This window comes from Pleurodeles waltl, chromosome 5 (genome assembly GCF_031143425.1).
Source record: "Pleurodeles waltl isolate 20211129_DDA chromosome 5, aPleWal1.hap1.20221129, whole genome shotgun sequence".
NCBI lineage: Eukaryota > Metazoa > Chordata > Amphibia > Caudata > Salamandridae > Pleurodeles > Pleurodeles waltl.
In genome coordinates this window covers 136646156-136658818 of record NC_090444.1, presented here as the reverse complement: position 1 = coordinate 136658818, position 12663 = coordinate 136646156, and the positions used below count along the sequence as shown (strand labels likewise).

At 39.1% G+C, this 12663-nt stretch overlaps 1 protein-coding gene across 2 annotated transcripts in view; it reads left to right on the top strand.

Annotated features, from left to right (window-relative positions):
• Positions 1-12663, top strand: part of GALNT14 (polypeptide N-acetylgalactosaminyltransferase 14) — a 1192033-nt gene that overhangs the window by 1081111 nt on the left and 98259 nt on the right. For both annotated transcript variants that reach the window (XM_069233809.1, XM_069233810.1), the window contains exons 11-12: positions 2849-2941; positions 5033-5116. In XM_069233809.1, the coding sequence (XP_069089910.1) occupies positions 2849-2941; positions 5033-5116 (177 nt within the window). The remainder of the gene's footprint in view (positions 1-2848; positions 2942-5032; positions 5117-12663) is intronic.

Here is a 12663-nt window from a genome sequence, read left to right as displayed (position 1 = left end):
ACATCCTTTTTCCACGCACCACTTCCTTTGTGGCCCTCTGAGGAGATTTTCCACCAGAAACCAGGTACTTTGTGTTTGAAAGAGACTCTGTTTACTTTCTAAAGACTTAAGACACTTTATATCACTTTTCAGTGATATCTTTATAAATTCATATTGCAACTTTGATCGTTTTGACCTGAAGATACCCAGATAAATATTATATATTTTTCTAAATACTGTGTGGTGTATTTTTGTGGTGTTATGCTATGGTGTTGTATGATTTATTGCACAAATGCTTTACACATTGCCTTCTAAGTTAAGCCTGACTGCTCGTGCCAAGCTACCGGAGGGTGAGCACAGGCTGATTTTGGATTGTGTGTGACTTACCCTGACTAGAGTGAGGGTTCTTGCTTGGACAGAGGGCAACCTAACTGCCAACCAAAAACCCCATTTCTAACAGTAGCGTTCAATGAATATCAAGAATTTCACACGAGGATAGAATTGCACATGTTGCTGATTCGGATGTCACCATGAAACTGCCAAAGAAATGGTAGCGTACAGTGAATATCAGGAATTACACACCAAGAAAGAATTGCGCGCTTTGCCGATTCGAATGCTACCATAAACCCGTCGTAAAATGGTAGCACAAAATGAATAACATGAATTAATCTCAAGGATAGAATTGCGCATCTTTCCGATTCGAAAGCGTGCACAAAAATGCCAGGAAAGTTTTAAATACACAATTACACTCGCATGAACAAAAACGTTGTTAATATCTGGAATTAGGCCCAAGAATTAGAGCGTCATCAAATACGGGGTCAGGGGCCCAGCCCAACCTCCGCCTTACCGCCCTGACTAAGAATCACCACTGAAGAACGAAGCACAGAGGCCTGGAAGGTCAAGGTAGGCCACCGGAACAGGAGCTCAGGAAATTGCTGCTGCTCTGCACCGGGACCTCTGAATAGTGAGTACGTTGAACTGGGCTGACTCCCTTTTATAGAGTTTTGGCCCAGCCCACAGCCACACCCAAGCATGCTGCAGGGAAAGCTTCTAGAAGGCCCTGGAAAGGGACCACACACTGACTCACTCTGAAATCCTGCAGCAATACATTGCAAATGTACAGTATTTATAAGCACCTTAAAAATGAATCTTTTGGATTGAATTCTGCAATGCAAAAGGTTAAACAATAACATATAATTACAATGCATAGATTACATTATCTTGAGAGTGTTTGGTTTTTGCATTCTAGATGCCCGTAGAGCGCGCACTGTCCTGGTGTTGACAAAATCTAGCACTGGACATGAAAATTACAATTTTGGAAATCGCCAGCAAATGGAAACCATTGAGGGGCTCTGAAGATCCAGTCTTGAAGATTTGAAAGCTTTTCATCAAGGTTAACAATGCTAAATAAAATATTTTCTGAAAATGGTGCTCAAAAGAAAACACCTCAGGTGAACCCAGAAAAGATGCCAAAACTACCTGCAAAAAACCCACAATCTCAGTGGATTGCTATTAGAATTTTTACATGTGAGCTTTGTGGCACAGAGTTGGATGCTGCAGTGGAAGAGACTCAAATGAAAACTCCAACCTCGATGATGGCTTCTCACATATGACTGCATATAATTATATTTTGTAAGAAATGACGCAAAGGCAGTGCTAACTTTTCATAAATCAGGCCCTTAAGCTTTGCCTGCTGAAGAAATTGCACTTCTAGAAAACCATACAATACACCATTCAGGGTATATTGGGTGAACCATCAAACTATTCCCAGTCGCCAGCACTTGTAAGCTTACCACAAAAGATGCATCAGTCCTGCTCTATTGCATCTCATAAAGTAACACTGTATTTGCCATTTATTGTTCTTAATGGAACTGTTTCATTTTTTGCTATAATATTTAATAACTAAATCTGTTTTTGTAGTGAGATGATAAACATTCTTCTGTGCAATTTAACTTTTTTACCCTTTAGAGAACCCTTTCCCATAAATGCATATCACATTTGGTGGTGTTCTTCTCTCATTCCCACCCTGGAAAGACATGAACTGCTACTCATGATAGGAGTAAATCTTCCACTGTTTTTGGGATGAGAATGGGTCATGTAAAAGTTTGTAAGTAGCCACAAACCCTTAACATTGTGAGCATGCCTAATATTCCAGAATATCTTTCAAGCAATATGCACACAAGTTGAACCTACGTGTGTAAATTTCTTTGTGACTAGCATTTCTTCAGTCAATGTGCTACCTCTATGCCTAGCTATCTCTTGCACTGCATTCTATTTTTCAAACATTGAGGCCAACTGCATTATCTCTTTCCTTAAGGGGCATCTTTAAACAAATGTTCTACACGCAGGATATACTCCTGGAATTAAGTTGTAACCCAGGAGTAGTTCAAGAGTAAGTCAAATAAAATGTTTTTGAATCAGGCCACAAATTTTTAGTAAGGGCCTGATTTAGAGTTTGGTGGTTGGTGCTCTGCCACAGATGTGCTGAATATTCTTCCACATTATTACAAGTGCCACAGGATATAATGAGCTTCTAATAAGGCAAACAGTAAACCAGTTACATATGTGATAGAGTAACCTGTCCTTCAAACTCTAAATCAGGCCCTGTTATGTTACTTTCAGAAGACACTGCCCAAACTTAGAATGGGATTCTGTCACAAGAGATGAAGTTGAACTACCTGGAAAAGGTCACACCATGTGACCTATTAGGGAAAGGGTTTTCACAAGTGTATGTGAATGGAGAAAGAGGCAACCAAAATGTTCTTACATGCAGCATAATTCACATACATGAATATTAGAATTATATTTAAATTTAAACCGGTTTTAACAACAGCAGCTCAATTTATAGTGAATTTATTGTTTTTTTCAGAAACACCAAACGCACAGCGGAAGTGTGGATGGATGAGTTCAAGCAGTATTATTATGCTGCCCGGCCAGCAGCTCAGGGAAGGCCATATGGCGAGTAAGTGAAGTATCCCAGTAATGTTTGATGGATTATTGAAGAAGATTCCTTAATGTCTTCATAGCAAGAATTGTTTTGAATGTATTTTATAGGACATTTTCACCATGCTTATGACATATCACAAGAAAATAAAAAATTCTGGTTCAATTCTGAGTATTCCTAATAATTATTATAAAAGTGGAGAAAGAAAAAGATATAAGCATTCACTAGCGACCCCATTGTTCTGTGGGCAGTATTTTGATGTAGTATTACATGGAAAATACTGATACCGTATGTGGGTGTAGAATTCCTGCTTCGTTCTGAGTATCACTCCTTGATTGGGTGATAAGGCATAAATGCTGCTTTTATTCCCTATTCTGAGGTGCAAAACGTAGGGCCATTTTTACCAGGCCCTTGCTCACTGTGCTACTGGATTCAAGCTAGCCTGGCTGATGAAGGGTGATACCCTGAAACCAGTCCCAGGATGCTTGTGTCCGGTCCAGGGAGGACCTGGTCTGGCAGTTCGGGTTGGACTGTTCCCATGGGCAACAGAGTAAAGACTGATTTGCATATGGCTGGGTTCAAACTGGGGTGGCATGGTGAGCAACAAAACAATGGATTAAACCCAGATCTGTGACTGGGGTTGAGTGGTTTAAAAGTTTCAACACTCCTTCTATCATCCTTTTGTGTTGCTATCCTTGTAAATATGGGCATCTCCGGAGCAGTTTTCTATGTTAGAGTGGCATGCAATGGGTGTTGAAGTAGGTGTTCAACGAAGACACCCTATGGTGCAAGGATGCCTGCAAGGATGCCTGCATTAGCACAGGCAGCTTAATTTAGCACCCCTGCAGGGTGAAACGCAAGGATTCACAATATTCTTGTAAATAAGGTGCATCCCTGCATTTCAAAACTGGTGCAGCACTCCATTGCTAATTTGGCGTAGCACCGTGCTGTTCCAGATTCTTGTAAATCTGGCCCTTAGAATGTTATGATTTTCCAAGCATATATTTTGCCTTGTTATATATGGCAAAAATTATGAAGACAAAAGCTATGAAAACTGTAGGGTGCAGTACTAATTGCAGACCGCAGCATCCAAATTTGGGTGCACACTCTAAACCTCGAAAAACTGGTGTATTTTGCATACATTTATCAAATAAACAAACTTGGATGAGGGCCAGATCACAAAATGTTTTGGACTGGTGATATTTCATGTCATTCGTGGGCTGGAAAGTTAAGATAGTACTTACTTCAAACATCTTTTACAATAGTTTTTGAAAACAGTATTCTGGAGGTGGTAATGTGCGGCAACGTTTGTGTACTTTTTTGTGTGGCATTTTGTTGGGTTTGAGATGCGTTTTGTTGCTTTTGGTGCTGCTGTGTTTTCTGCTGCTTTTGTTGCTATGTGATTTTGTGGTGTTGTACTGTGGTTGTTATGTTGCATTCTGTTTTATTACGATGTACCATGTTGTGTTTTAATTGTGTCGTTATTTGGCATATGTAATTCTGTTAACTTCTATTGTTTACATTAGATAGATGAGCAAATGTGTCTACATTGTAAGCAAAAAACAAAGGTTTTCACATTTTCTATGATAAGCAAAAATTTACTACTGTCTGAGGTGGTCAAATAGCATTGCCCAAGCTCGACAAACACTTAAGACAGCAGTCAGCCTAAAATGGCGGCTGCTCACTTTATGTGATTCGAGCCAGACGTATCACAGGGTTGTACCCATCCTGTGTCAATGGGAAAATGCTTTGGTATATATGGCCCTCAGATTGTAGTCAGGACAATCATGAGTTAGTACATGGCCCCAGTTAGTACATAGCAGCAAAATGTGTTTCTTTAAGAGCAGACAAAGGCGTATTTTACAAGATTCATAATTGATGTATGTTTTTATAACTGGGATCTATATTAATAGCAAAGATAACATTGATAATTTATATAGAACTGACTTTATGGCAAAATGTAAATCCACTACCTATGTTCTGACTGGTCTCGACTTTTTAGAGTTGTTTTTATTGACTGTTGCACAGTGGAAATCCACCCAGCAAAAGACTGGGAAAGTATCTTGTTTGTATATATTTTATAATATAAAATCAATGTTTTCTGTGCAGCATCCAAAAACGATTGGCCCTCAGGAAGAGCCTCAAATGCCATTCTTTCAAATGGTACTTGGAGAATGTTTATCCAGAGCTAAGGTAAGGACTGAATGTTTAGTCGAATAAATAGCTCTCTGAAAGATTGGAACGTTGCTAATTTCCTATATCATTTCTAGTTTGTGAATGTTTCTGGAGCACATTGTTATCCTATGAAGTAAATTTAGTTACTTTTTGCCAGAGCATAGTTTTACTCCCATGCAAATTTGGGATGAAAGCCAAGCGTAGGATCTTAGTTCGAAAAGGTGCACATATATCGCTGTAGGAATTATGGGCCAGATGTAGGAAGGTTCCCTTTTGCGAGTTGCAAATTGCAAGTCCCAGCGACTCGCAATTTGCAACTCGCAAAAGGGAATGCAGAAAGGTGTCTCAGACACGTTCTGCGACTCGCTATGGGGTCGCAAAGACCCACCTCATAAATATTTATGAGCGAGTCTAGGCACTCACGGGGATGGTGGCCTGCTGGAGACAGCAGACCACCATGTCCGTGACTGCTTTTCAATAAAGCAGTTTTTTTTTCTCTTTGCAACCCGTTTTCCGAGCTGCAAATAGAGCTGCAAATAGAAAAAATACCGAAACCTTTTTGTTTCGTTTTTTTTCAGAGCAGGCAGTGGTCCATAGGACCACTGCCTGCTCTGAAAAAATTATTTTGTGAGCATTCACAAAGGGGAAGGGGTTCCATGGGGACCCCTTCCCGTTTGCGAATGAGTTACCATCCACTTCAAGTGGATGGTAACTGCGAGTTGATTTGCGACCGCTTTCGCGGTCACAAATCAACTCTACATCGCGGTGCGACTCGCAAATAGGAAGGGAACACCGCTTCCTATTTGCGAGTCTGAAACACATTTTGCGAGTCGGTACCGACTCGCAAAATGTGTTTCTGCATCGTGTGGGTGCTTTTGCGGCTCACAAACAGCGTTTTCGCCATTTGCGAGGCGTAAAAGCCTACCTACATCTGGCCCTATGTATTTTATGGAAGTGGCGTTCCAGAGCATAGGCAGATATGAACTGGTTTATATTTTAGGGATTTAGTAGGCCTAGGATGTGAATAGGCCAATGGTAGGAGTGCATTTATAAAATACTTAACTGTTATTCTTTGCATGAGAGATTTTATGTTCTGCTTAAATTACTGTATCACATCATCTGTATAAAATATTAAGATACTAAGAAGAGAAGCTGGATCACTGGACTTTTAGAGAAACACTGCTACTTTTTCTTTGAAGATAAGAACAAATAATGTCATTTAGAGCATGATGATGATGATTATGCTAATAGCAGAATGACAGCTATAATGGTGGACATCAACATGGAGCATGATCTGTTTGGTGAAATCATATGGCGTTCTAGTAATTTTCAGTTTGTTTAGTTACATTCTGCATTTTGTGACCTTGTTCAAGTAACTTTTTCACTCTGGTTAACAACCTGGCATTGTAATATACCACTTTTTCGAGACATGCTAAAGTGTAATAATAACATATTTATAAACTACCGTCTGCCATACAATATAAGGCTATTTCAAGTCATAGAGGACTTACATGACCATATAGAGGAAAAAGGCTAAAGGCAGAATTACTTTATAAGGTTATGGAACTTCGAGGTGACTAGCAATATCCTTATCATGTACTTTATGTCATATAGTACATGGTCACACACCCACTTTTCCCATAAGCCACTTAAATCCTTGGTGTATAGCTCCTTCTTATGAAATGGAGAGCATGTTTTCATATATGAAGACTAAAATCTAGTATGAAATTCAACACACCCTAAAAGCTGTTAGTTATTTGTTGCTAAAGTATATTAGAATCAGCTTAATACCAGTCAGTTAAAAAGAACAAACGCTCAGAATGTGTAGAAACATGCAGAAAGATTCTAACTTTCTTACATTTACTTAAGGATTGCAAAAAATAAACATGTTGCTATAAATATCTTCCTTCTGCTTGCCACTGTAAACTATAAAAACAGAATAAAAGAAAGAAAACCAAGTTGCTATAATTATGCTCCGTGACCTAACCAGCTTTTCTTCTGGGCTGCTGGCTCTGGCATCAGGAAGTGTGATGTCAGAACTTAATTGTACTGTTATTATATTTCACGTGTGATGTAATTTCTTTGTAATAGGTGGCTAGGTGCATCACAAGTCACCTATTCTAAAGAAATTAAAGACTGTGTTTCACACAGGGTTTGCAGTATCCCATGTATTATTTACAGAATTATTGTAGGCTAACAATGAATTATGGGATGTTTTTCACTGAAGGTCTTTGCGTGATATCAAATAGACACTAAGAGCAAATCTTGAGCTTTTAATGATGCCACTTGGAACCCCGTGGTAGCAAACAGACCATTAATTCCATCCTTTCTCATCTATAATTTTATGTGATGTTTGTGCACCAAAATCATATGCCTCTGATTTCAAGTGCTAAACAGGGGAAGAGGAGTAATGGGGGAGCTATACATAACACGGCCTCTGCTCTCACCCAGATGTGAAACAAATATCTTACCTGCCATCCTTAACCAACCCACGTAACCTTCTCTGCCTTCTTTTGCCCTCCTGCCGCTGTGCTTCTGCTCTCATTCAAAGCAGAGAAGAAGAGCTGCCATGACAGGCTCCCAGAGTGCCCTGTCAGCCTGCAAGGCTTTTATGATGTAGCAACAGGGGGTGACAAGTTTTGTTATTGACATCATAACAGTGAATTACAGATTTAGAATCTGGTGTACACTACAGAGGCTTCATATGAAAGCTAACAACAACAACAACAACAACAGCAACAATAATAATAATAATAATAATAATAATAATAATGATGATGATGATGAGGTTACTAATACTACTATTTGCACTTGCTGTACTAACACTGCTAATAATGATAACCATGAGCACAAACATGTGTTTTACTATTAGTAGCAGTATTACTGGTAGTAGTCGGAGAAGTAGTAATGATAGTGTGGCAGTCATTATTAATGATATGATAAGAAAACTAAACACAACTATGGTTACCGTTATGATTGTTGTTCAATTGATTGACAGTATCCTAACCTAATACCTGATCATGAATGCAAGCCAACTGCACAATGCATTCATACTTAATTTAAGGAAGGTATTGTATGTCATTTCTCCTTGTTTAGAGACCTGAGCATATCAATGGCTACTACAATGTGTATCTCTAAGATAGTACAGTAGAATACATATGCAACTTGACACAGGGATGTGCAATCCAAAATTAAACAAAACTTGTAATTGTTACAAAAACTGATTAACTGAAGTGAAAAAAAAAACATTTCATAACCCTAACACTGATTCCTTAATTGCCATTTTCAAAATCCTATCTTGGATAGGCCTACCCTGTATTCTTTATAAAATGTACTGATCGCTTGCTTCATAAGAGGCAAGGGCTTTATTTAGATCGTGGTAGGCTGTTATTCTTTTTTCAGGGCAGAGGAGGGATATACTCCACTGGTCTGTCAAGCTACAGTCTGCCATACATAGAGATCTCCACCCTGCCTGGGGGAGATATCTGTGCCTTTAGAGGAGCTACTGTCATGCTGATAGTCGTGCTCACTGTGCCTGAACAGCAAAGTTTTTTGAAAAACACAAACTCTCGAAGCATGAGTGTGATTTTGTAAAACAAAAAACAAATTTATATAACATGGTGGGTGCTTTTTGTTAGTGTCTGGGGTAATTTCTGTGTTTTCTTGTTCACGACCACCAGGGTTTCCCCTGTGCTTTTGAATACGCCCTAAATTGGGTGAACTGTCTGAGGTACTTCGATGGAAATCCTAGTGCCGTGGGGACTTATGTCTAAGATTTGTACTGGCAGAGCCAGCGGAGGATCCACCAGCTGTTACATAATGCTTTGCCTAAAATAGAGTGGGTGAACCAGGAGTTTGGTGGAGAGGGTATTCATTCATGTTTCATGAAAGTAATGACTGTATGAGGGCTGATGACTGTTCTTCCAGTATGCAAGAAAAGCTAGTTAAAGAAAATGTAACTGTGTTTTTAAAGACATTGTGACTGTGTTTTTATGACTCCATAATATGTTACTGGCTTTCAGTATGTGCCCATCTGGCTATATTCAGGCATATAACTAATCTTAAAGAAGGCCAAGGAGTAGGGTGGACTGGACTACAGTATAGAGCAATCAGGCACGATGTGAAGGGTGGGTCTGAAAGGTCAATGTGTGGGCCTATTTTATGGTTTGTTTGGCTGGATTTTACTGTTAATTTCCCTGATATTAAAACAAGCATTGCCAGCAGCAAGCTCAATTCCATGAAGCATTCCATACAATGCAAATCACTTGTACAAGTTCAAGTTACAAGTTGAAACCTGCAACAATTTGCAAACCTGGGGCACTTTTTCAGCTTTCTAATTCACTAAGGGGCCATCTTCATTTTGGTAATTATTTTCTATCCCGTCCAACTCTGCTGAGGAACAATGAGTATCAATTGAAAATGCTTCACATTTCACAAAAACTAAGATCAGATACAATTATTACCAAGACAAATACATGTTAATAAGTTATGCTAACAAAGATGTGATGCTCATGTTTTACTTGATGTGGATTTTAATCACCTGCAATACCTATTATAAACTCAATATTTTGTGTTCACGCAGGGAAGACCTTTATATTTTTTTAATATGCACGCAAAACATTTATGAAATTTAATCCGTATTGTTTCCGTTTTATCATAATTACCCAATTACCCTCTTGTCATCACGGACAGCTCGCTGGAATAGATCTGCGTGACTGAAATCAGCAGCCTGTGTATTTAATTTGAATTAATTGTTCCTATTTTTGTACTAATTTAATTAAAGAATGCTAATTCTCAAATGTGTGTAGTGGAATGTTAAAGTTAATTAGAGAGTACACCTCCTGGATGAAGAGCTCAGCCTGGTGTTTGTTATGTGTTGGAGGATTTCTCTTTTTTTATCTGAAACGCTCCCTGAGAGGTCTTGGATTATTTGACTGAATAACTTACATGCAGCATTAATCGCCGACTCTTTGTCTGCTTTGAGTGAATCTGTGCTGCTTTCCATATGCCACTGAGCTCCTCGGTGGGATGTGCACTACACATTTTTTGGAGTTGCAATGCAGGTCACTTCCAGCAAATGTTTCTTTTAACATTATCCCATGTAAGCCACAGCACATTGTCCAGCAATAAGGACACTGCCTGAAAGTTGTTGACATTTTCATTGCAAAAATGGCCTTTTCTGTGATGATATTTTCTATTGCAAACTTGTCCTTTCCTGTGATGATTTTGTTGGCATCTAGAGAAGCAGGGTGTTTTCGACCCGTAGAATTTAAGCCACTGCTGTTACTGTATACATCTGGTCTTCACTGATCTAGTTCTCTTTTAAAGGTTATTGTTGTTCGTTCCTCCACTGGACTCTGATTCACAGATGATAATACGTCCCACCCTAGGTAATTTACTTACTCTGGGACTCGTTTTAGGTCAATGAACCTTTTGACCCTGATTGGAGACACCTTAAGACGAGATAACTAATCAGCATATCAATCGATAGGTCAATAACTTCATCAATATTTACAAGAGCAAATTAACCAAATAAGTTAATGTCATTATTAAGAATCAAAACTCACCATGACCTTTCAGCCATGAATAACCACACGGAATTTAGTAAGGTTTACAATATTTATTCCGTATTTGTTACACTCTACTAGTAAGTTTATTAGTCTCAATACCAGAAAACCCATCAATAAAGTCACAATATGGCAGCTTGAACAGTCATTTGTCTATTTGCATTCGTTTAATGAACTCCTCAACTAACCTTGAATTAGAATTATCATGTTGGGCTTCATGCAAAACAATTTAGCAACATCAATTTAGGAAAACCACTAACTATGGCCTCTATAAAAGAGCAGTTGGTACCTAGAAAGGAAATGCAAACAGACAATTACAATTTCATCATTGTATAGTTACCCTCCGTAAGGAGTCAGCATACAGAGTCAGTCTTCGTCCTCAGGACATCAGTCGATTCGCCATCAGCCGGGGTAAGCAGCAAAGTCTCAGAAGCTAGGGCAGAAAGTCCTTCCCTTATAAGGAGGAGAAAAAAATATTGGGCAATTAGAGGATGGTTAAAGTAAGGATAAAAGTAATAAGAGCATCCGCATGGAACGGCAAGACTGGCCAAAATCTGGCTAAAATGGCTAAAATGGCTGATTTCTCCTTGTGACACGTCGTTAAATGGAATTTACCAGAGAAGTCTCTTATTTCCCATTGGTCAGCATTTGGTGCATCATTATTTCTATCCAATAATCCGTTGATCGCCTTACTAAAAATCTCACTTAGAACAGTTCTCATGCAGTTTATTGGCTCCTGTGATTTATGTCTTCAACGAGTAGAATGTCAGGTAAGAAAAAGTAACTCTCCTTGCTTTAGTCAGTAGCTCCATTGTCTTTACCAGTTTGGGCGACCTTGTACCTGTTGCGAATCACACTGTTGCATTCAACAAGAATGTCTCCTTGAGGAAGTCGGGTCTCATGAGAAAGAATTTACTACGGTTACACACACATCTCCAGCTTCTGGAAAAGTACAGCTACACGTCCTTTAGGAAGACAGCACATTGCACGTTAGAAAAACACATTTAATATGGGACCAGGCAGCTAGGCTCAGACTCTTGCTAACTAAGGCCTAGTGATTAAATTAGCAACCCTTACTACATGATTCAAAAAGCTGATATAAATTCACACATTAGTACATCATTAATTTGTCATTAGTCAAATTCATTAATCAACGCAGACAGTAATAGTGCATCAATTCAATCCCTCTGCAATTTCGTTACACATCATTTTGAAAGCATATCTCGTTAACATTATTATTCATAAAAGCTACACTCCAACACAGACATCCTCTCCGCTCATCAGATAAATGGGTGTGGTAAAACTGGACTGATTGCAGAAGCCCCCTAACTTTTTGCCCCCATTGTTCACTTATGCAGGTGTTTTCCTGATTCTGAGGGTGGCCTGGCACTGCTAAACAATCCTAGAGCCTGTGCTCTGATTAAAATGTTTATGCAAATTGGGCTAATTATAATTGGCTGTGTCAGCCTACCTATAAGTCCCTAGTATATGGTAGGGCATGTAGGTTTAGAGACCCCAAGACAGGTAGTGCACCCATAGGTGCACTGCTGAGCTGCCCAGGGTCATTGTAAAGGTAAGCCTGCCTTGCTGGCTGCTTTTAAGTTAAAGTTACACCCAAATTCGCCCTTGGAATTAAACATACTTCCAAAGTCTTAAACTACCATATTTTTTACATATAAGTGACCCCTGAAGTATGCCCTAAGTGTCCCCTAATAGCGAAATTCTTTACCCTTATTGTAGTGAATGGGCCCCATCGGCTAACATCGGGAAACTTTATTTTAATTTTATTTTTAATAAAGCCTCAAAAGGAGCCAGATATTCCAGGTTTGGTATCAAACTTAGTGTTATAGTAATTCCAACAACTTGCCACTATGAATTTAATATACCTTGCACCTAGAAAGAGTTTTAGAACTCTTTCTAAATGTTACCAGTTTCAGCTCTGTAGTGCCCTGCTCTGATTGCCCAGCCTCTGGCAGCCTGGCTAGGCTGCCATGATGA